General features: G+C 33.7%; 1 protein-coding gene across 4 annotated transcripts in view; it reads left to right on the plus strand.

Moving 5' to 3' along the window:
- Positions 1-22,439, plus strand: part of RYR3 (ryanodine receptor 3) — a 174,165-nt gene that overhangs the window by 96,313 nt on the left and 55,413 nt on the right. For 3 of the 4 annotated variants that reach the window (XM_032444977.1, XM_032444978.1, XM_032444979.1), the window contains exons 39-56: positions 288-425; positions 4,848-5,121; positions 6,846-6,960; positions 8,150-8,282; positions 9,243-9,346; positions 11,197-11,332; positions 11,644-11,824; positions 12,840-12,945; positions 13,678-13,798; positions 14,399-14,568; positions 15,250-15,470; positions 15,974-16,064; positions 16,366-16,506; positions 18,286-18,467; positions 18,851-18,929; positions 20,335-20,424; positions 20,765-20,914; positions 22,333-22,395. In XM_032444977.1, coding sequence (XP_032300868.1) covers positions 288-425; positions 4,848-5,121; positions 6,846-6,960; positions 8,150-8,282; positions 9,243-9,346; positions 11,197-11,332; positions 11,644-11,824; positions 12,840-12,945; positions 13,678-13,798; positions 14,399-14,568; positions 15,250-15,470; positions 15,974-16,064; positions 16,366-16,506; positions 18,286-18,467; positions 18,851-18,929; positions 20,335-20,424; positions 20,765-20,914; positions 22,333-22,395 — 2,495 coding nt within the window. The remainder of the gene's footprint in view (positions 1-287; positions 426-4,847; positions 5,122-6,845; positions 6,961-8,149; positions 8,283-9,242; positions 9,347-11,196; positions 11,333-11,643; positions 11,825-12,839; positions 12,946-13,677; positions 13,799-14,398; positions 14,569-15,249; positions 15,471-15,973; positions 16,065-16,365; positions 16,507-18,285; positions 18,468-18,850; positions 18,930-20,334; positions 20,425-20,764; positions 20,915-22,332; positions 22,396-22,439) is intronic. The other variant, XM_015864781.2, reaches the window with a different exon arrangement.

The raw sequence follows: 22,439 nt of genomic DNA on the forward strand, positions 1-22,439 counted from the left end.
CGAAAGTAATTTACTTTTGACACAGTAGTCAAAAAGACACTTACCATCTCTTTAAATAATATAAATCTGGATTTAAGAAGTTTGTGTACTGAAATAAACATGATTTATTTTTGAGAGATGCTTCTGTAGCTAACATCTTAAAGTTGCTGGGCTTAACACATTTTTTTCCTATATGAAACTTCCTGGTTAAAGACTTGCCCTGTAAATACTTTGTAGTTTGGAAATATTAAAAGAGTTCATCTTCAAATGTTAATAATTTTTTCTTCTTATTTTTATTATCTGCTAAGGTATTCCACTAGAAGAGGAAGAAGAGGAAGAAGAAGATTCTTCCTTGACTGGCAAACTTCGTTCATTAATATACAAAATCAAAGGTCCACCAAAACCAGAAAAAATAGAGCCCAGGGAAGAAGAAGATAAATCCCCTAGTAAGTTTTATTTCTGTATACATATTTCTGTGATGCAAGTGTTGGAAGTGTTATGTGATTAACATGAATTCATCTGCTAATTAAATTTCGTAGTGTACTGAAGAAGGAGACTGCCTCTTTATCTTCCTTTTACCTATTAGAACAAGTATTCTACATATTGAATGCATTAGATATGCATATCAGAGATTCCACCTGTAGACCAGTCACAGCTTTGTTGAATGGCACCAAGCGGATAGGTTAATGAACTTTTTTCTTAAAAAGCCTTCGCACTACATCCTGCAAAGCACTGTGAATGTTGATGGGTGTTGACACATGTGATACATAGGTTAATTCATAACATACTCATATGTTTAGTATGCATTACTAAAAGAAAACTGCAAAGTTTGAAAGTCCAATGTTTTTATTCTTGAATTCAAGTTAGTTCCCACGGAAAGAAAAAAGGAAATTGTATCTGAATCACGTATTGCTGAGCATGAAATGATACAGAATGATATGTCACTTTAGATCTGCTGTCCCTAGCTTTTTCTCTCCCATCCCCAAATCTTGCTCACCTTCAACCTATTGGCCTTTTTGTGGGGAGGGAGTTGTAGACACAGCCTTTTTACATTGTGCTAGCACTACTCAGCCACAGCCAAAACACTGGTACAATAGCAACACTGTCCAAGCCACAGGTAAAAAGCACAGCACTGTATGGACTTTTTTTTTTGGAAAGTTATTCAGCCAGACTGAATGCTTGAAAGAATGTTATTTAGTTGGTAAACAAATGTGAAGAATAATGTTTTGTATTAACTAGAGAATTTGTAACTGCATGCAGTCGATTTAGTGATAAAAAGCTGAAAATAGCCTATTGCATATATTAATAATGTCTCAAAGATGCATTGCTTTTAATTAAAGGAAGCATTGAAATAAAAGAAATGGTCCAGATAACTTTCTGCTAGTGTTTATTACAGAAGTTGATTCAACTAACTTGCTGCTTGGGAGCAAAAGTGGAGCTGGTTGTTTTTATTTTTTTGTTTGTTTGGTTTTTACAAGTTGCAGATAGGAATGCCCTACATGCTGAAGTTATCTCATGTTTGTTTGCTTCAGTAGATTAGCAGTTTGTCGTTATTTTATCTTTGCAATATTTTATGTTCCATTTTGAAAATACCTTTTTCTTTTGTCTCTGCTTCTTTCTAGTAAATTGTTTACTGTGGTTGATTCTGTTGCTGGCATGGAAGAAACTGTAGTAAAAGAAGTGTATATATTTATTCCCATGCCTTAGGGTATGTGCGCACACCGACACATACATGCATGTGCAGATACATTCTGAAACACTTATTATTATTCACAGACTTATTATTCTGAACTGTATTTCTTTAGATGTATATACTCATGCCCTATTCTTCAGTTGTCAAGATAGCTCTTTTAACATCCCTCTCTACTGTCTAAGTGGGCTTTTTTAGGTGCTTTGAGCAAGTCATTTGACTTTCACTCCTACTCTTTACCTCTGACGTATTTTATATATGGTACGAATCTCTATGTCAGTTTTTGGTTTTCTTGTTTTCAATGTTTATTTAAGTAGTGGCTATGGATGGTGAGTAATGAGTTCTTCCATTACAATGAAAGTTTTTGCTGCTTGATACTTGCCTTTTTCAGTTAAGATTTTATTTTTTTACCAGCTCTAAGTTTCTGTAATATCCAATAAATATCATGTGCAGAATTGTGCAAATGACTTGAGATTGGTCTTTCAATTAACAATGCTAGAAGGTGCTTCTTTTCTACTTAAAATTTGATAATAGATCTTTGTACATACTCTGGACCATTAATTTCATTTCAGACAATTATTCCATTGAGAGTTGTGTAAGATTTGACAATAAAGCTGTTTTGTAACTCAGAACATCTGTTACATGATCTGCCTGTTCAGTCTTTAAAGCCCAGGGGAATGCGGTGTTTGCTTTCTGAAACAACAGGTTTATGTATTTAATACATTCTCGGGCCTTGAATCATTAGAAATGCAAGTTGGACAAGTGATACTACAGGACCTGTTTTTATAGATGTATTCAGTATTTCTAGAAGTTTCAGGTAATCTCTTCAGGTTGGAGGCACTTCTTCAAATAATGCATAACATTAGTGTATGTGGATATTCATATGCATATTGAAGTCACTGAAAGGGTGATGGAAAACCGTAAGGAAGTAGCTGAAAACTGAATTATGTAATCCACATTTGAACTTCTGTCATCTTCCCCTCTGTCCCTCCTCTCCGCACCAGGAAATTTGAAATTGAGAAAGTGAAAAGAAATAAGGACATGAGGTATCCCAATATTTTTATGCGCATAAATGGAGAAGTGGTGTGGACTGCATGTACATATTGCTAAGGCTGAAACTTTCTGTCCTTGACCATCTGATCATGTATATTTAGGGTATGAGTATTCCTAATTAAGGCATGTGGAAGGAATTTTTTTTTCCTTTTCTCTAATCATGTGTTCATTTCAGCTCTCAGGTAGAAAGACGAATGCCAGCACTTCAAACTAGTGTTAATGATAAATTTGTAAAATATATTTTTAAAGCAAGCTATATCATAAGCAACTAATTATTGTCATTTATGTTGATAGGACTTCCAAGGCATTAACACTTTTTATAGAAAACCTTACCAAAACTAGAGAAAGTATGAAAAATACAGGACAGTTGTGCTTATGTGTGGCTACCTTTGCGCAGAAAATTCAAGGAAACCATTTGTTTTATATTTGTTCATTACACATGAATGTGTTTCCTGTGAAATCTTACGTTTGTACTAAAAATTATAATGTGAAAATATCTCATGGTTAACTCAAGTGTGTAAAATTGCAGTAATACTTGACTAAGTGCAAATGCTTTTGCAGCTAAACTGGAAAACATCTGTTCAGGTAGAATCAAATGATATTTTTCCTCACCATAGCTAAATCCTATATGCTACATTATTTTGAGTAAAATATTTCTTGCTTTCATTGTTATTCCTTATAATCTTTTGTAACGTTTATTATGTAACCTGAAATGTGTAACATTCAATGAGTTGCAAAGTTCTTGGAAGGTGTTAGTTACTCTAGGGGAGTAGAATTTAGTGCAGTGATTAGGACAATATGCCATCGTACTGAATGAAGAAACTGCCTTGATTGAAGAAAATTAGTGTTTTTAAAAAAATGCTTGTGTTATATTTTTATTCATGGATTGCCCTTAGTAATAGAACTGCCTCAATAGAATCTGACTCCCACACCCTGTTTTTGTAACAACTTTGGAGAACTAATGATAGCTTTCTATTAATACATTGTTAAGCAAGTAGTAAGAGAGGAAAAATAGTGAGTGTAGAGATATCCTCTTCCACTTAGTATAGACAGTGAACATTTTTTATAATAAGAATGGGAACATGTTTTTAGTTTTCAAGTAAAGTCCCTGAACTCCGGGCTTACAAAGATTGTTTTCACTGTCATTGCATAGAAAATGTATCCAAGATAGAACTGCTCCAAGTAATATGGACTGTGTGCTTCAAAATAGTTCAAATTTTTAGAAAATATAATCCCATGTGATAGTGACTTCCCAAAATAGATGGGAAGTACAGTTTAAATTCCTTTTTTTAAGTCAGTTTCCCTCTCCTTTTAGTACATAATGTATCATCATACAATTCTGAGATGTTTTCAGATAGGTTGTCATCTTCTGAAGACAGTGGAGATCTCTTGTTTGAACAACAAAATAGCTAAATATTCATTAAATGCACAAATCACAAAAACTTCACAAGGCATCTCATCTTGGCCATGTTTGGGGAAGGAGGTTGTCTCATTCTCTTTTTTTTTTTTTTTTTTTTTCATCAGTTCTGTAAATTTAGAACAGACACATTCTTCCCCTTCTGGCAGAGCTAATTATCTGGCTGAGCTTAATTTAATGAATATTTCTAGGATAGCTGGAAGCATACTTGTCAGACAATGAAATCTTCACTGAAAATTTCTTTATCAGTGTGTGTATTCCAAACCTAGACTGATGCTCATCAAAAATACATTGTTTCCTTGACAATATAAAATGACATAAGAGTTAGTTCTTATGACAAATGGCAATAGAAAAATATCTGCAATTAGAGCTGTTTTATAAATATTAATATATAAATGAAATATAAAAATAATTAGTTTAGGATATGATTTCTGGGGTTGTGATAAGCCAAGAAGTTTTCATTGTTAACAGTGATGTATTATCTTGGACTCTATGTTTAAGTTTATTTTACATCTCTCAGGAGCATCAGACTTACCTTGAAAGATCCAACATTATTTTTCCTGTTGGAAATTTTATTCTGCTAATATTCTTTCGCTTTCTTGAAACTGCCTTATTGCCTACTGTTATCTGATACTTTACTGTAATGTATGTTTTTGAGTTTTTGTGTTTGTAGTTGCTGGTAACATTGTTTGTATTTTAATATTTTAGCTACACTGAAGGAGCTCATTTCCCAGACTATGGTGCGCTGGTCCCAAGAAGATCAGATTCAAGATCCAGAATTGGTTCGGATTATGTACACTCTCCTGCGTAGGCAATATGATAGCATTGGTGAGCTACTTCAAGCTCTGAGGAAAGCATACACTATTAGTGCTGCCTCTGTGAAGGATACCATTAATCTGCTTGCTGCACTGGGCCAGATTCGCTCTCTTCTCAGTGTCAGAATGGGAAAAGAAGAGGAATTGCTAATGATTAATGGATTGGGGTATGCAATTAACATCATTTCATTTTTTAATAATGCTTTCTACTATACTAGTAAATCTGTCTGCTTTAGATCCTGGATGAAAATCATTGCTGTAATGAAATGCTGAGGTGTATTAGAAATTTTTAGTATGGCTCCAACTGATCTCACTATCAGCATAAACTGTGTCAAACTTTTTTTCTATGAACCAAAGTATCTTCTCACCTAAAGAAAGTGGACTGTTTTTATAACAGTGAAGCCAAGTGAGGGAAGGAAGTGAGTATTTTGTTGTTGTTATTGTTGTTGATGTTTAGTAGATAAATATCTTTTAGCAGTTCTAGAGTAAACAGATGACTTATGTCTTCTTTGGCGTTAATAACACGCTAAATTAAACCTCATTTTTTCATTTATAAGTGAGTAGACTTGCTGCTCTCTTTGTAAGTGGCAAGTTTTTACAAGCAGCTAGGCAGAAAAAGTAATGCATTGTGATCTGAAATGTTTCAATCTGGTTGGAATTGTATTAATGGTAACTCAATGTATTTGAACACAGAAGATTTAGTTTTGTGCATGCCTATTACTCCTCTTACGTGAAAAAATTGCAAGATTAGGACATTCAGTGTTGGAATTAATAAATAAATTATTTCACAGAAAATGATTTCCCTAAAATTAAAATAGAGTATTTAAAAAGAAAATGGTAGTTTTAAGATCATTTAAGAGCTATGTTTATTTGTCTTTCATTGAGAGCCAAACCGTTTCTCTCTTTTATAACAATTGTAAGGAACTGACACTGCTCTTAGTATTTTCCTGTAGAAATTGCAGGGTTCTTTTTTGTAAAGATTGAAAACAATAGTCTCTTCATTTGAATTGGGCAGTTTGTACAAACAGCTTATTAATTAGTATGTGACGGTATTATCTAATTTGTCCCTGCTGCTGACTTTGTAAAATTACTGAGATTTCTGATGGGTTTAAGGATAACTTTTATCTAAACTGGGCATGTCTGTAGTCCCCTTCCCAGAGGTAATATGTAATGATTCTGTTTCCTTTACCAGTTATCTGTGTTCATTTAAAATAGGCAAGATTTTTTTTCCTCTGCAGTTCGTATTCCCATGAAAGCACAAAAATTGTGTTCTAGATTATTAAACAAAAATAGAGAATTCCAGAATATGCTAGAAGGGAGAGTGGGCAGAATGAAATTGTTAAAATATTCCTATTTCGGAGAACTCTTATTTCATTGTACATCTTCTCTCAGATGGTCTTAATTTTGGAAATGTTGATGAAAGGTGTTTAACTGATATCCTTGGAAAATAAGTCTCTTCAGTATCTTCTGCTTTATGACCCGAGGAAATGAATTAAGCAATGTTTCTGCAGAGGCAAGATTGGATTTGGATTTATTGATCTCCATTCTATACTTACAACATAATAGAATATATTCTTTTCCACTTAGACCATAACAGAATATATTTTTTCTTTAAACAGAACAGCTGGTAAGAGGAATTTAAATATGAAATGGAGAAGAAAAGAAGAAAGAAATTCCATTTTTAAATAATAAAAAAGTTTAGATTGCTATTATTTAGAATTTCTGAAAGAGGAATGACAACATATTTTAATGTTAATTATTTGTCAGATGATTTTATTTTATACTGAAATCTAAGAATTTTTAATCCCATTACTATTATGAACACTTATTCCTAAAATCTCTAATAAATGAAATAGTATTCTTAAAGATGTTGCCTTTTCTCCCACTTCAGAGATATAATGAACAACAAGGTTTTTTATCAGCATCCTAACTTAATGAGAGCTTTAGGCATGCATGAGACAGTCATGGAAGTGATGGTGAATGTGCTTGGAGGCGATAAATCTCAGGTAATTTCACTGTAATTATATCATTAGTTTTGCATCTTTAGCCTTTGCAAAAGTAAATAAGGATTTTAAAGAGGATGCATCCAAAGATAAATAGATCTCCTTTATATGACTGATATTGCTTGTCTAGATTTAATGATTCGTAATTAACATAAAGAAGTGAAAAGTTCATAAAATACATGACTGGTTTTCTAGGAATTATTATTTTATATATATGTATATTTAAATTAAATGGTTATAGGTATTTTATTTAATAGTACTTTAAAAGGTTTGTTGTTTTTTTAAATCAAATATGTATGTTAGGTTCATACATGGGAGGCCCAGGTCTGCCCGGAAAATGGCATCATCTTAGATAAAGTGTTGTTAATGGTAAACTGCATACTTAGTTAACATTTTGAATGCTCAATTTCAGTTTCTTGAACTGAATTATAATTTATATTAGAGAATATATTCTGTAGAATAGTGTAGATTAATTGGATAGATAATAGAGACAAGAAAGAAAGAAATATAATTAATTCCTGTTTTTGCCTAAAGGGTGCTGGTCAGGCTTTTACAAAAAGAATCTGCTCAGTAACCATGAATTTTCTCCCTGATTTTGTGGATATCTTTAGGATGTAAATCTGCATCTGAACTTGACGCTTTAAGTGATATGTATTGGTAAATTTAATAGATCTGGTAAGAAAACCCAAAAATAACCATCAAAAAAAGCATTGTACATTAAAGATAGTGTTTATTATCAAGGCCTATTCATTGAACAATGCAGAAGATGTTTTCTTATGGACTGTGCTTTCCTAGTGTAATGAGTACAGGAGGATAAAATAAGGTTTTAAAATATTCTGCTGTGATCTGGTATTTTGGTGACTGAGCTTTTTGCTGTAATACCATTTTGTATAGCCATGTTCACTAGTCTGTAGATTGCTTTTGAGAGAGTTGAGAGTCTTGGTTTTTCTTTCTTATGTGTTCTCTATAGTTTCCTGCAAAATGATTTTCCAACATTTTAAATCTAAGGGCCTAATGAACACAAAGGTTAAAAGGAAATGAAGATCCTTTCTTGAATTAGAACAAAAGCTACTGTCATTTGCTTATCACCTTGGTAACTTTGCTGTACTTTCCTTGTTAGGGATGTGGGAAGAAAAATTTGAACAGATTGGTAATTAACATTTTTCACTGCTTTGCCGACATTCTTCTTCAGCAGATCGCTTTTCCTAAGATGGTGGCAAGCTGTTGTCGATTCCTGTGCTACTTCTGTCGAATTAGCCGTCAAAACCAAAAAGCCATGTTTGAGCATCTCAGTTACTTACTGGAAAACAGCAGTGTTGGGTTGGGTATGTTGTATAGCTGTAATAGTTAAAACCCAGACAAGGAATAACTGTGTAATTTGTGTAGCAGTGTGAAGTGTGTGATGAAGCATTGCTCTTTTTACTTTCTTCTCTGTTTTCCTTTCGTCTTTGTGTTTGTGAATTATAGTAGAAACTGAATGGTCTTAACATAAATCTACATTTGTTCCATTTGGTATAACTGTCATTTGGAATCTAAGATTAAATTAACCATCTTTGATGCTAATTTTTTTCATCTGGGAAATGAATATAAATTCCTTTTTTTGCTGTTGTTGTTCCCCTTCTCCTCTAAAATTAATTACACTGGTATGAATTTCATGTTTTTATTATGGAATAGGTATTTGATTGGGTGTTTGACTTTTTGACATGTATGTACTAGCTCAAGGGAGTTTCTCTTGGCTACGTAGATGGCTATATTAGTAAGGTATAATAAGAGAAGACAGTGTGCGATTTTACAATTTTTTGGTTCTACATAGCTGTTACTTGTAAGACAATATTTGGCCATATTGAACACCAAAAATGAAATAAAAATTCATGAAATAAGACAGGTAACACTGCAGTTTGAAAGTGACACTTTTACCTGAATATAGATATATTGAACTGATAGGTTTATGCAACTTCTGAGAGTTACAGAGCTGAAATGTTGACAAAACAAATTGTTGTAAAAATTGTTTATAGTTTTCCATGTTGTTAATAATGATTTCTTTATCTGCATTTAAAAATAATGTAGTTCTGTATGTTTGTGGATATAGATGGCAAGACAGAAAAGGATTTCAGAATTTATTGTAACACTATTTGAAAGTTAACCATGTTCTTGGTTGAAGAACAGCTTTACATATAACATGCTCTTAATATGTTTAGAATCCAGTGTGATTGCTGCCCTCTGCTGCATGACTGTGGTTACTGCAAATTGAATTGTTATTTTTTTATATTAATGTCGTTCTGCAGCATTTCCTTCAATGAGAGGTTCGACACCACTAGATGTTGCAGCAGCTTCTGTAATGGACAACAATGAGCTTGCACTAGCACTGGAAGAACCAGATCTTGATAAAGCAAGTGATCATTCTGACTTATTCAATAGTTTAGTTGTAACAGAAGGAAAAGGGCAAGTTTGATCATAGTAGTAGTATTTCAATACGATATTTTCAGAAATACTTGCTCTAGATATGTTCTGTCTTAAGGCAATATCAACTGAACAGTGCTTTTCATGCTTTGGCTTTACATTTAGTGGGAATCACAGTAAAAGTGTGTAGGAGGTGTTTTTCTGTCTTCTGTATCCTTTCAGTATTGTTAGCATTTAGAAAAAAATACAAGAAAAAAAGGCATGAAAAAGGAAAAATGTATGTCAGGAAACATAGTTTGAAGGGAGGAACAAATTCAGGTAAAGTCAGAAGTGAGGAAGGTATAGAAAGAAAATGAATTCATGGCCTAAATAAATCTTAGAGATTACAGGGCTGGCCATAATACCTCAGAGAAGAGAAGCGCAAATATATGAAGAAGAAAAGTAGAGGATATTAGGCTTAGCTGCAGAAGGATATGAAACCCAGCATTCAAGTCCTTGGCAGTGGTTAGGAGAAAAGAGAATATTTAGGAGAATAGGGATGAAATAAGAACACTGGGTATAGGGATACCAAAATGGGATACATGCTAATTCATTGGTGGGAAACAGAAACCAGAAAACTGTTTTTAATGTGATAACAGTGCATCCAGAAAACCTGTGTGGAATATGGCAAAATCCCATGATGAAGGTAGAATTGAGCAAGGATATCTGAGTTGTGGTGATATATTTAATCAGCAGCAGTTGGAGAGGCAAAAATTGATAAGAGTAAATAAAAGGACATGTGATGGAGAAAGCTTGGAAAAGACAATGACAGGAATATGAATGGAAAGAATATGAGAGCAAAGGAATATCTTAATTAGAGAAAGGCAGCACTGAGAACAATTCTGAATTTTGTTTCATCTGCAAACTTGACAAGCATGCACTCTGTTGTATCATTAGTAAAGATGTTAAACAAATTTGATACAACATTAGTGACTGTCAGAACACCACCAGTGATTGTCATGGAGAGTACTGCTGGGCAAGTCACTGAATTACCAATTTCAGAATCTGCTTGAGAGCTAAAATCATGTTCATATGTTATCTTTTATATAAGAACATGTTTAAAATAAAATACATATTTACTTAACATATTTTAAATAAAATGAAAATCACATTTATGCTGTTATCTCAAAGTTTCCTTTTAAACAATTGAGAAAACATTTTATACATGTTTCAGAAATTCAGTTTACCACATATCTTGTTTTACAAAATTGTATCTTGTTTAAAGATACTCTTCTTGCTAAGAAATGCTGCACTGGGCATTTACATATTAACAAAACATGATGGTTCTTTACACATGGAAAACTGTTTAATGATAGTTATCAATCTTCTGAAAAAAAATTGCTTATCTATTGGAATTGCTGTTCGTATACTAAGAAAGCTTCTGATGCAACATTTACTTTGCTAATGTAAAAAGTTAGTCATACATAGCTATAGATGTGATTTTGTAGTTAAGTAGTATTTTAACTGTTTTTCTTTAATGTATTGTGGAAAAAATCTGAATTCTTTATTTTATTCTACTTTACACATTCAAAATTAAGTATTATTATTATTATTATTTTGTATTGTTGTATTAAATTATGGTAGTTTCAGAAATGAAATGTTTGACTTCTTGTTTTTGCCATCCTCTAAAGCAAGGACTAGAAACTAAGACTGACACAATATTGAGCTCTAATGGTTGTTTCTCAAATGAAACTGCTAATACATTAAAGCCCTATTATTTAAATTAAAATATGTGTATTGACAGTAATTTTAGAAATTAATTTCCGCAAACATGATTAAATGTCTGCTTCTGTATTGTAGGTTGTTACTTACCTGGCAGGTTGTGGCCTGCAGAGTTGTCCAGTATTGCTAGCTAAAGGATATCCAGATATTGGGTGGAATCCAATAGAGGGTGAACGTTACCTGTCATTCCTAAGATTTGCAGTTTTTGTTAACAGTAAGTAAAATCTCATTTAAAGGGTTTTTTAATTATTTTTCTATCCATAAAAATATAAAAATGGACAGAGAGATGTTAATGCATAACATTATTGTTACAAACTTCTTTTTTGCTTTCAATAATAAAAATATATCCTTATGCATTATATTATATATATATATATATGTATATGGTGTATATATATAAAATATCATATATATTATACATATTATAAATATATAATTTAGGAAAAAAATGCAGACATCTTCAAACTAAAAGATACCTTCCAGAAGAAAGCACATAGAATGCTAAGATTTCATTTTTGTTTTCAGGTGAAAGTGTTGAAGAAAATGCAAGTGTTGTTGTAAAGCTCCTTATTCGACGACCAGAGTGCTTTGGGCCAGAGCTTAGAGGAGAAGGAGGAAATGGTTTGCTGGCAGCTATGCAAGAAGCAATACGGATTTCAGAGAATCCTACTCGTGACCTTCCCTCACAAGGATATAAGAGAGAAGGGTAAGTAAATGTGAATGCTAGTTTGGAAAATGATTATTTGCTGGTTTAATCAGGCTAGAAGTATGTGGATAATGGACCCTATTAAAAGTCCCTCTCTACTCTGCCTTTCTGTGGCCCCATCTGGAATACTGTGTCCAGGTCTGGAGCCCCCAGTACAAAAAAGAGTTGTTAGAGAGGTTCCAGAGGAGAGCCACAAAGATGAACAGAGGGCTGGAGCACCTCTCCTGTGAAGACAGGCTGAGAGAGTTGGGCTTGTTCAGCCTGGAGAAGAGAACGCTGTGGGATGACCTCATTGCAGCCTTTCAGTACCTGAAGGGAGCCTATAAACAGGAGGAGAATCAACTCTTTGAAAGGGTGCCTAACAGCTGGACAAGGGGAAATGGTTTTAAGTTGAAGGAGGCAAGATTTAGGTTGGATGTCGCGGGGGCATTCTTCACTATGAGAGTAGTGAGGTGCTGGAACAGGCTGCCCAGAGAGGTTGTGGATGCCCCATCCCTGGAGCTGTTAAAAGCCAGGTTGGACGGGACCCTGGGCAGCCTGGTTTAGTATTAAATGTGGAGGTTGGTGGCCCTGCCTATGGTGGGTGGGTTGGAGATTCATGATCCTTGAGGTGCCTTCCAACCCACACCATTTTGTGATTCTTCATTATACAAACACAGAACATTAAAGATTTACCCCTGCAAGAAGTTGTCATATTAAATTTGTTAGGTATGAGCTAGACAAAGTGGAATGCTAGTTAAGCAAAGTCTGAAGGAGAAATTAAATGAGAAGGCTACTGTGGAATGACATGAAGGCAACAGTAATGTGAAAGAAGAGGACAGCCTGGTATGAGTCATTTGTTACTATACTATTCAATTGCATCCTAGCTCTGTGGATACAAAAAAAGCTTTAATCTGTAGCCCGAGGAAATGTGTCTATTTGATTTATAGCCTCTGAATCATGTATCTTGCTTAATAGAAGAACTATGAACTCAGGCCAGCACAACTACTCACTGGTATTGCTGATTGCCTTTTAGTGATGAAGAGGAGGAGGAGGAGGAGATAGTACACATGGGCAATGCAATCATGTCATTTTACTCTGCTCTCATAGATTTACTTGGACGCTGTGCACCAGAAATGCACGTAAGTTCATTCTGTCACTTGCTCAGAAAATGTGGGTGATATTTGAACAGAACTGTACATGTCTAAGTAAGCTGTTCCCTATTCAAAGGCTTTCTGTCTTCAAGAGGTGGACTTTATTGCATTTTTCACTCTGCCTAAACAGATGTGTTCCCTACAAGCTGTTCATAAAAATTCAGTGACTTGATTTCTTGTGCTCTGTTATTTTCTTTAAGATCAGGGAAATTGTATGAGTATGGCATTAAAGTACAAATGAACAAATAGCACTGCACATTTACACAGCCAGGGACATTTCTGAAGCTGGCCCTTTACTTTTCTCTCAAAAGCCATAAAAAGTGTATTTCTTGTGCGCTGTTGAAATATGGTATCTGCATTATATGCATATATTGGAAGAATATTTCTTTAAGTAGCAGGAGTCTTTTAAAACATTTCACTTTCATCAATTTATCTGATGGGTCCATAGGATGCGTAGCCATATTGGCTTTTTTGCTTTCTTTGGAATTTATAATACCATTACATTATTAATTACATTAAAATTAGGAAAGATGAAAAAGATATAATGTAAAACACAAAATCTGCAACTCCTTTATAGTGCTGCATTAAATTGAATTTATTTGTATTTTTCCTAAGTAGTATGGTGTTTCCAAAAAAGTCAGATTGATATCAGTATCTTGAGGAAAAAAATCCAGTTTTATTCAGTACTAAATTTCTTAACTGATAAATCTTTTCTAACAGCTTATTCAAAGCGGAAAAGGAGAAGCCATTAGAATTAGATCAATCCTTCGATCTCTAGTGCCAACTGAAGATTTGGTTGGGATTATAAGTATACCACTAAAGCTGTCAACAGTTAACAAAGGTAATTTCAATCTTTTTACTAGACTAATCCAATTTTTATAAAAAGCTGTTGTCACATAAGCCTTCTGATGTGAAATAGAACAATCTTAGTAGAAATGAGTATAAGTAGGTACCTGTTCTTTAGGCTTTAATTGAATATGCATCAATTAGACCTGTTCCCATATAATTGATTCTTGGTCCTGTGGAGCAGAGAATGTAGAAACGTATGAAATAACATACTGGAACACTACCCTAGTGCTCATTACAGAGATGCTGACCCTTTAGGAAGAACACATGAGTTTGAACACAGCCCCTCCATACTTCCACAGCATCCAGTCCTTTGTTTAGAGAGATTAAAGGGTGCCAATTAATTATCTCTGTATGCAAGAATTAATTAAATTCTTTTATCATGATATCTCTACACACAAACTCCTAATGTATTTTTTTTTAATTGAAGTAAATACCTTCTTTGCTTTTTCAGCATACAAGAAAATTAAGCAAGAATGTGACTTTGAGCATTTGTTTTTAGACGTGAAATCTGATAATAATGTCTTTCACTGTCTTGGTGTTTCTGTTTAGTCAGTTATCTGCTATTAAAAAAGCAATTTGTATATTTGTGTAGATGGCACTGTAAATGAGCCAGACATGTCTGCAAATTTCTGTCCTGATCATAAGGCGCCAATGGTACTCTTTTTGGACCGTGTGTATGGTATTAAGGACCAAAGCTTCCTCCTTCACTTACTTGAAGTTGGATTTTTACCAGATTTAAGAGCTTCTGCCTCTCTGGATACAGTAAGTATTTTACTAGGGAGATAGGGTGCAGTGGATAGATATAACGACTCAATAAATTTAACAAATAGAATGTTGAGTAATTTTTTTTTTTTTTTTAAAGGGCAAATATATGCCCTCTATAAACCCAAACAAACATTTCAGTTACATCATCATTCATTTGTAGTGCTTGAGTTTTGATCATAAGAATTCCCTACCACTGGAAGTGTATACAGAACATGGATGTTAATGAAGGCTTGCATTAATTAATTAAGTGCATAGAATATTATGTAATATGCCTAATGATTACTTTCAAATCATGTGTCATTCCATGTTACACTGAAAATTCATACTTCTATAGATATGAAGAAAATGAGATGAAAAATGCTACATAATGCTTGGTGATTTTTTTCCTAACCAGTTTTAAGGAGCGAGGTGCTTCTTTTCTCTTTTCATTTCTTGTCTCTTTTTTCTCTTTTCTCTCTCCTCCTTCTCTTTTCTTGATTGGCTCAGAGAGAACTGTTTTAATGAGAGTAGTGAATGACTTGGATTTTCTCAAGTTCATCATGCATATACTGGGAATACTATGCTAGCATCCAGCCACTAAGCAGATTTCAGGAAAATGCCTCTGTAATGTTTTTATACATTTTTATTTAGTAACCTTTATTCCATGAGATACTAACTATCAGTTAATACTTCATACAGGTTTCCCTAAGTACCACAGAAGCAGCTCTTGCACTAAACAGATATATTTGCTCAGCTGTGTTTCCATTACTCAAAAGATGTGCTCCCCTCTTTTCTGGAACAGAACATCATGCCTCTCTTGTTGACTCCATGCTTCACACAATATATAGGTTATCCAAAGGACGTTCCCTTACAAAAGCACAACGAGACACTATTGAAGAATGCCTGCTTGCTATCTGCCAGTATGTATACCCATGTACAAATTGATTCTTTTGTATGGAAATAAGAATGTGCATTTTATTTTCATATATAATGCATATATATTAAATATAATGTGGAAAGAAGAGTGTTTTATTCTTGCATGAAATAAGTGAACAGGCTGTATGGCTACAACGCCCCTTACTCTGCTGTCATGTGGTATCATACATGTTGTGTAATAACATAAAGGGGGTGCAAAAATTGGCTTTGTGATTTATCCTTCTATGTATAGATGAGGCATGGTTAAATTGAAGCATCTTTAAGCTTCAATTTAACCGGTCTAGTATTTCTTTTGTCATTATTTTAATTATATTCTCCTAGGTATTATGTCTGTGTGCATATCAAGTTTTTCAAAATACTTTCAAAAGTGGTTTGAATTCTAATATGCAAAATGATTTCAGTTTATATATCATTTTGACTGGACTCAATGAAATTTTACTAAGCAGATCTTCCTTTTTTTTTATTTTTTATTTTTTTTTTATTATAGCCACTTACGTCCTTCTATGCTCCAACAGCTATTGAGAAGGCTAGTTTTTGATGTGCCTTTACTCAATGAATACTGTAAAATGCCACTCAAGGTAAAAAGTGTACTTTCTGTAAATGCATTTAGCATAAAACTTCACACTAATTTATTTTTAGTCTTTATGAAACAGAACAGGCTGCACTGCTCTCTAAAAAACAAAATGAAGCCAAAAATGCCGCTTCTATGAGTTACTTAAAGAAGACAGAAAATTATAGGTGTGGACATAAATAATATTACATATGTAAATATTTAAACAGATACTGGACATTCAGACTTCATGAGCCTGTATGACATATCACTAAATACCAATTAATCATGCAATTAATCATGCACTTTTTTTTTCCTTGAAATCCTAGCTTCTGACAAATCACTATGAACAGTGTTGGAAATATTATTGTCTACCTTCAGGAATGGGAAGCTATGGAATTGCAGCAGAAGATGAATTGCATTTAACTGAAAAACTTTTTTGGGGAATATTTGATTCCTTGTCTCATAAGGTAAGGACTATAATTCATATTCCAGAATGGGCTAACTATAAAAGCATTCAAATGGTGATCTGCAGTGTCAACTACAGAAAATGCCTGTATCTACAATTATATCCTGTAATATGGGAGATATAGCAATGAGTGCTACCAATGAAGTAACACTGTAATGGAAAAACAAGTGCTGAATCTTGAAGAATTTTCTCCAAACTAATGTAATGTGAGATTTTTGTTTTGTTATAAATATAACTTTCCACTGATGACTGCTTGCTGCACTAACCTATTAATTACTCAACTCTGCTCTGACATAAAATAGCATTAATTTTAAGAAATGCATGTATATGCAAGTCAAATTATTGGTATATGCACTGTCAATCTATGTTATTTGTTTTCAGACAGACACTTATTTTAACAGTTTGCTGGTCATAGTCTAGCATAAAATCTAAGAATCGCCATTCTAGAAATTAATATTTCCCTGTATTACTGTTCCAAAATGTGATTTTTTGAAGGTGTTTTTTTTTCTTTTAATATTATTAAAGAATGGTTGCATTTCCTATATTAGGTATATCTTAAAAAATAAACTTTTGTACTCAGTTGGTCTCAAAAATCAGTTTCTCTATATGAGACACTAATTCATTTTTTTCATTACATCTCAATGAGTGTTCTAGTAAACACACTTAGGGTAGTGCTTCTCTAGGCAGTCTGACTTCATAGTATGTAAATAAACGTTGTCTCTGCATTATTTCAAAATATCTTTTAAGCCTCATTGTTATCCAATTTTAATGACATTTATGTCTGTCTTACTGCTCTCCAAAGTGCAAAGAGTATCAGTCCAGCCTGAGATCACAATTAATTGTTTTCAGTTTATCTTAGCATTTTACAAATAAATGAAGACAATATGTTTTTGCCAGTATTGATGGCCCACTACAGTACTATTTGCATCTTTTTGTAAATGGAGTATTAGACCAGAGTGAGCACTGTGTAAAGCTGCTAAGCTACAATGTTCTCTGTTCTGTTTTGTGTTGGGGTAGTTGCAGGTTTGTTTTTTTCATGGCTTACAGTTGTGTTACTAGAAGTGATTTATTCTGTGATCTCACTTCTATTTGTGCCCTAAGCACTGAATGTTGCAACAAAGCTAGAGGAATTTAAAACTTCAGTGTTTTAAGCATTCTACTTGCCATGATACTTGCAACTATCTTCAGTGAAGCTTAAAATAGCTCTTTAAACATTTTTGTAACACATTTTTGTATTAAACAAAGTCATCATGCAAATTTAAAATATCATATAGGCTTTCTATTTCTTTTAACAAGGAATATATTATGTTTATCAATTAATTATAATTGCATAAAAATGTTCATTGGTAGATCTAAAAGCCATTTAAAGGTACATCATTTTGTGCCTCAGAAGTATAGAGTAGGGATTATTTTTCCTAGGAATGCTAATAAGTTTTTTTGAGAGTCGAAAGGGGAAGGTAGACCTCCTATGACCTGCTTTCTCTACCCTTTTTCTTTTTTTATACTTCAGAGTTTAGCTGTTGATCTTGAACTTGTTTCACAGCAGGTTACTAAGCATGGAAAAGTAATTGCAGTGTGCTTTTATAGTTAACTCTAGAACTAATTAGACTATTTGAATAATTATTCAGAAGGCCAAATGTGGTAGTTCACCTTGTAACATGCTCTATGTGTAATTTTTAAATGTGCTTTACTGTTTCTTTGCATGTTCTAATATTTGTAGATACGGCTGCTTGGATTTCACTAACATTTTGCATGTTTTTCTATTGGGTTTTCCAACCAGTTCCTATCTCTCCTGCAGAAGTATGATCCAGAGCTTTTTAAAATGGCCTTGCCCTGTCTAAGTGCTATAGCTGGGGCTTTGCCTCCTGATTATTTAGATACACGAATTAGATCAACATTGGAAAAGCAGACCTCAGTGGATCCAGAAGGAAATTTTGATCCCAAACCTGTCAACACAGCAAAGTGAGTTATGTAATTCATCATGATTTCCTTTCTTTATACAATTCTATACTATTCCTTTTTAACAGTTTTTTTCTCCTCTGCACATAAAGATTGCTCGTTATTGAATTTTAATGATACTAGTAATGATAGAGAAATGGCCTTTTAAGTAATTCTTCTGCTTCTTAAAATATAGAGTTCTAATACTTTTATATTCAGTAACTGAATATTACTAATTCATTATTGCTGTTAAAGTCAAGCCCCTCCATCACCTGTACAATGCAGCTTAAAATGTCCATACTAATATTGTCCTTCATTTATGTAGCACTTTAATTATACTAAATCTTTATTATAAATCAGACTACAGTAAGGTACAGTTGAATGACTAAACTCTCCTTTGTTTACAGCCTTATTCTTCCTGAAAAGCTGGAGTATATTGTCAGCAAATATGCTGAGCATTCTCATGATAAATGGGCTTTTGATAAGGTAAGTTATTTTAACACTGGCAACTCTCAGAAAAGGATGACCAAATAATATCTGGGGTGGTTGTTGAAAAAAAAATATGAATAGTTAAATGATAGGAACTTGTTCAGATCAAAGTTCCACTATATGTGGAAGAAACATTGTTTTTCAAGAAAGTATGTTGATGCTTACAGTTTTTTTCGAAGTGGCCTGAATTTATTGCGACAAAGATTTGATAAGGACTGATAAAGGGTTATTAATTTGTTTTGTTTCTATTTTTCAAAGTAAGAATTTGTGTTTCTTTCCTTGATATTGCTTTAATAGTGATGTTCTTTTAATGTCAGAGATTCAATCTTACTGCAGCAAATCTGTGATATGGGAGAGTATCTGGGATGCCAAATGTCTTTTATTACTTCGGATAATATAGTTAGAGCTTTTCTTTCATAACTTTAAAACTGTTATGTATCAATTTGGCCTATAATTTTCAAACTGCTCTGCTGCTTTGTTGTCTCTCTTTCACTTCACAAGAGGTATAGGGCAATAAATAGTCATTCAGAAAGCAATGCTTCCTATTTTTTTTCTATGGAAAGTACAACAGATACAAACATCACATTAACACTGTTGGATAGAGAAAATTCTCAGCTACAAAACACTGTTTTTCAACATGGTCACCACCATTAGCTGTGCATTTTTGCCAGCAATGAACAAGAGCCTGAATGCCATGCTCATAACAATCTACACCAGCAAATGTGACCCACTGTTTCACAGCTGCTATGATGGTGTAGTTGCTAGGAAAATGTTGCCCACACAGTCCACCTTTCATCAACCAGAACAGATGGAGGTTAGAGGGGCACTAAATATAGACTACAGTATGGATGTGGTTGGATAGTAAGGCTGGGTCTGGCAATGTACTCCACGATCTTCAAACTTTTTTGGAGCCTGGCACTACTGAAGAGAAAAATTTACTTCTTCTTTGGACTGACTCTGACTCTGGAAGTTTGAGCCTTCAGCCTAGTCAGCATTGTGATGTACCAGTCAGAGTTGATGGTTTATCCAAGTTCAAGGCAATCCAGAAGAGTCACCCCTTCCCTATTCCAAAAGACAATGTGTATTGCTTTACGCACTGAGGGCTGCATCTTGGACTTTATCTTCAATGGAGAATACATACGCATGTTGCCACTGCTTGTAGTGGTAACACCACATCTCATCATGGCAGTTGCACTGAACAGTTATAAAGAAATTACAATTCTGTGTGGGCCTGTACATGTGAATGTTTTCTTCTGTTCAGATGGATTTTGTTTACTAGAAATTTCTGTGGCACAGTGCAGCTACTGTAGTAGGTCAGTAACCCAGTATAAGAAACTAAACTTGCAAGTTTGCATTTATTCTTCTGTCCTGTTCTCATTTAAGTATATATATATTTTTTCAGACTAATAATGGATGGAAATATGGTGTTTCACTGGATGAAAATACGAAGACTCATCCATTAATTAGACCTTTCAAAACTTTAACTGAGAAGGTAATAGAGATTACTTTAGCTATATTAATGGAAAGAAACTTGATGTCTGTACTGTACTTAAAAATGATGTTTCAAATATATAATATAAAAAGAGGAGAGTCAAATGATTCCTACAGTTAAAAACAGGAATACATATATGCTGCAGTGATTATGTGGGTCAAACAAAAACCTCTAACTACTTCACAGTTTGTTTCTCATGTGAAACAGATGAGAACCTGACTGTACATATAATACAGAAATTTCCTCAGCTATTGTAGCGTACAAGAATTTGTAGCAAAGAACAGCCTATTTTAATGGAGTTTTTCTACTTGCTGAATAAATAAAACTGTTTTCTTTAAAGGAAAAAGAAATTTATCGTTGGCCTGTGAGAGAATCACTGAAAACCATGTTGGCCATGGGCTGGAGCCTAGAGAGGACCAAGGAAGGGGGAGAAGCAATGCTACATCAGCGTGAAAATGAAAAGCTCCGCAGTATATCTCAGTCTAGCCAGGTATGGTGTCATTCAGACAGTAAAAAGGTTGCTTGTTAACTTACGAAGAAATTATACATATTTCTTTTAGATTCTTTTTTTCTGGAATGCTACTTACAACAGTAGAATTCCATTACTAGAAATCTTGTCTCAATAATAAAAAAAAAAAAGCTGTAACACTACAGAGGTGATTGAAAAACAAAAAATAATAAAAAAATAAATAAATCCAATTTATTAAATGCAGTAATGTTCAGAGAGCAAATCTACTGGAGGGAGTTTCTGTATTGTCATTCAAAGAATACATGGCAGAGTATTTAATTTTCTCATTTCGTTTTTTTTGTTTGTTTTTTGTTTTTGTTTTTTGTTTGTTTGTTTCAAGTGATAGTTAAAAATTAAAACCTTCTTTATCAAACAGAAAAATCTAATGTTAAAATCTAAATGTTAAATCTACTGGCATATTTCTCAGGTAATTGTACAGTGCCTAGTGGTTTGATGTGATATAGACTATTTTTATCTTAGCGTTTTACAAATAATTTGGTATGTCTTACCAAATCATACTGTGTGCTCTGGTGGCGCAGTGGTAGAAGTGCCGCTTGCAACACCAGATGCCCGGGTTCGAATCCCTCCTGTGGCGCAAGTGGTAGAAGTGCCGCTCTGCTACACAGGAGGCTCAAATCCCGGGGGTTGGACTCGATGATCTCTATGGTCCCTTCCAACCTGCACGAGACTGTGATACTGTGATACCATGGGTTCTGTTATGTTTCTAGAAGTTCAAACAGTGCCTTGATAGTACCAAAATGCAAAATTAAATTGAAAAATGTTTTCAAACAAACATGAACAAAATGCATGATGTGATTCCATACAGGATTTCAGAATCTTGAATTTGTTTGAAACCACTGATTTGTGTGTGAATTCACATTTAGTCATGTGAAAAGTTTTTTTTTTTTTTGCATTGGAGTGTTCACAGTTGCAACATTTTAAGACTACATAAATCTATTGAATCATTTGCTTAGTCTGTACATTCCCATAGACAGTAACTTATTTTTAACTTTTCACAGTGGTGCCTTGTCTATAGTATGTCGTTCATTTAAGTTGTCACACCATCCTGTCATGTTTTGAAAATACATTCAGTGCCTCACAATTAGTCTCCTCTTAGTCTGAGAAGCATACTTTTTAAAAGCAGACTTCCATCTCTTCCCAACAAAAAGAAATCTAAATATCTGCATCCTTCTCATTTCCATATCAACAGATATATTGTTAATTTTCCTGTGTCTTCAGCACATTGTAAGACAAAAGGCGAATACAGTTTCTACAAGAAATCTTAAAAAATGTGAATTGTATCACTCTGAATAAGTAAATAACAGACACTGTAGTTAAATATATATGTGTATATCTGAAATACTTCTTGTTTGAAAATGATTCTTTTTCTTTTCTCTTAGGGAAATGGATATAGCCCAGCACCACTTGATCTCACTAATGTGGTACTTTCTAGGGAACTTCAGGTTTGTATCTGTGTTTTGCATATTTTGTGTTGGAAAGACTTTTT

Source organism: Coturnix japonica, chromosome 5 (assembly GCF_001577835.2).
Source record: "Coturnix japonica isolate 7356 chromosome 5, Coturnix japonica 2.1, whole genome shotgun sequence".
In the NCBI taxonomy this organism is placed as follows: domain Eukaryota; kingdom Metazoa; phylum Chordata; class Aves; order Galliformes; family Phasianidae; genus Coturnix; species Coturnix japonica.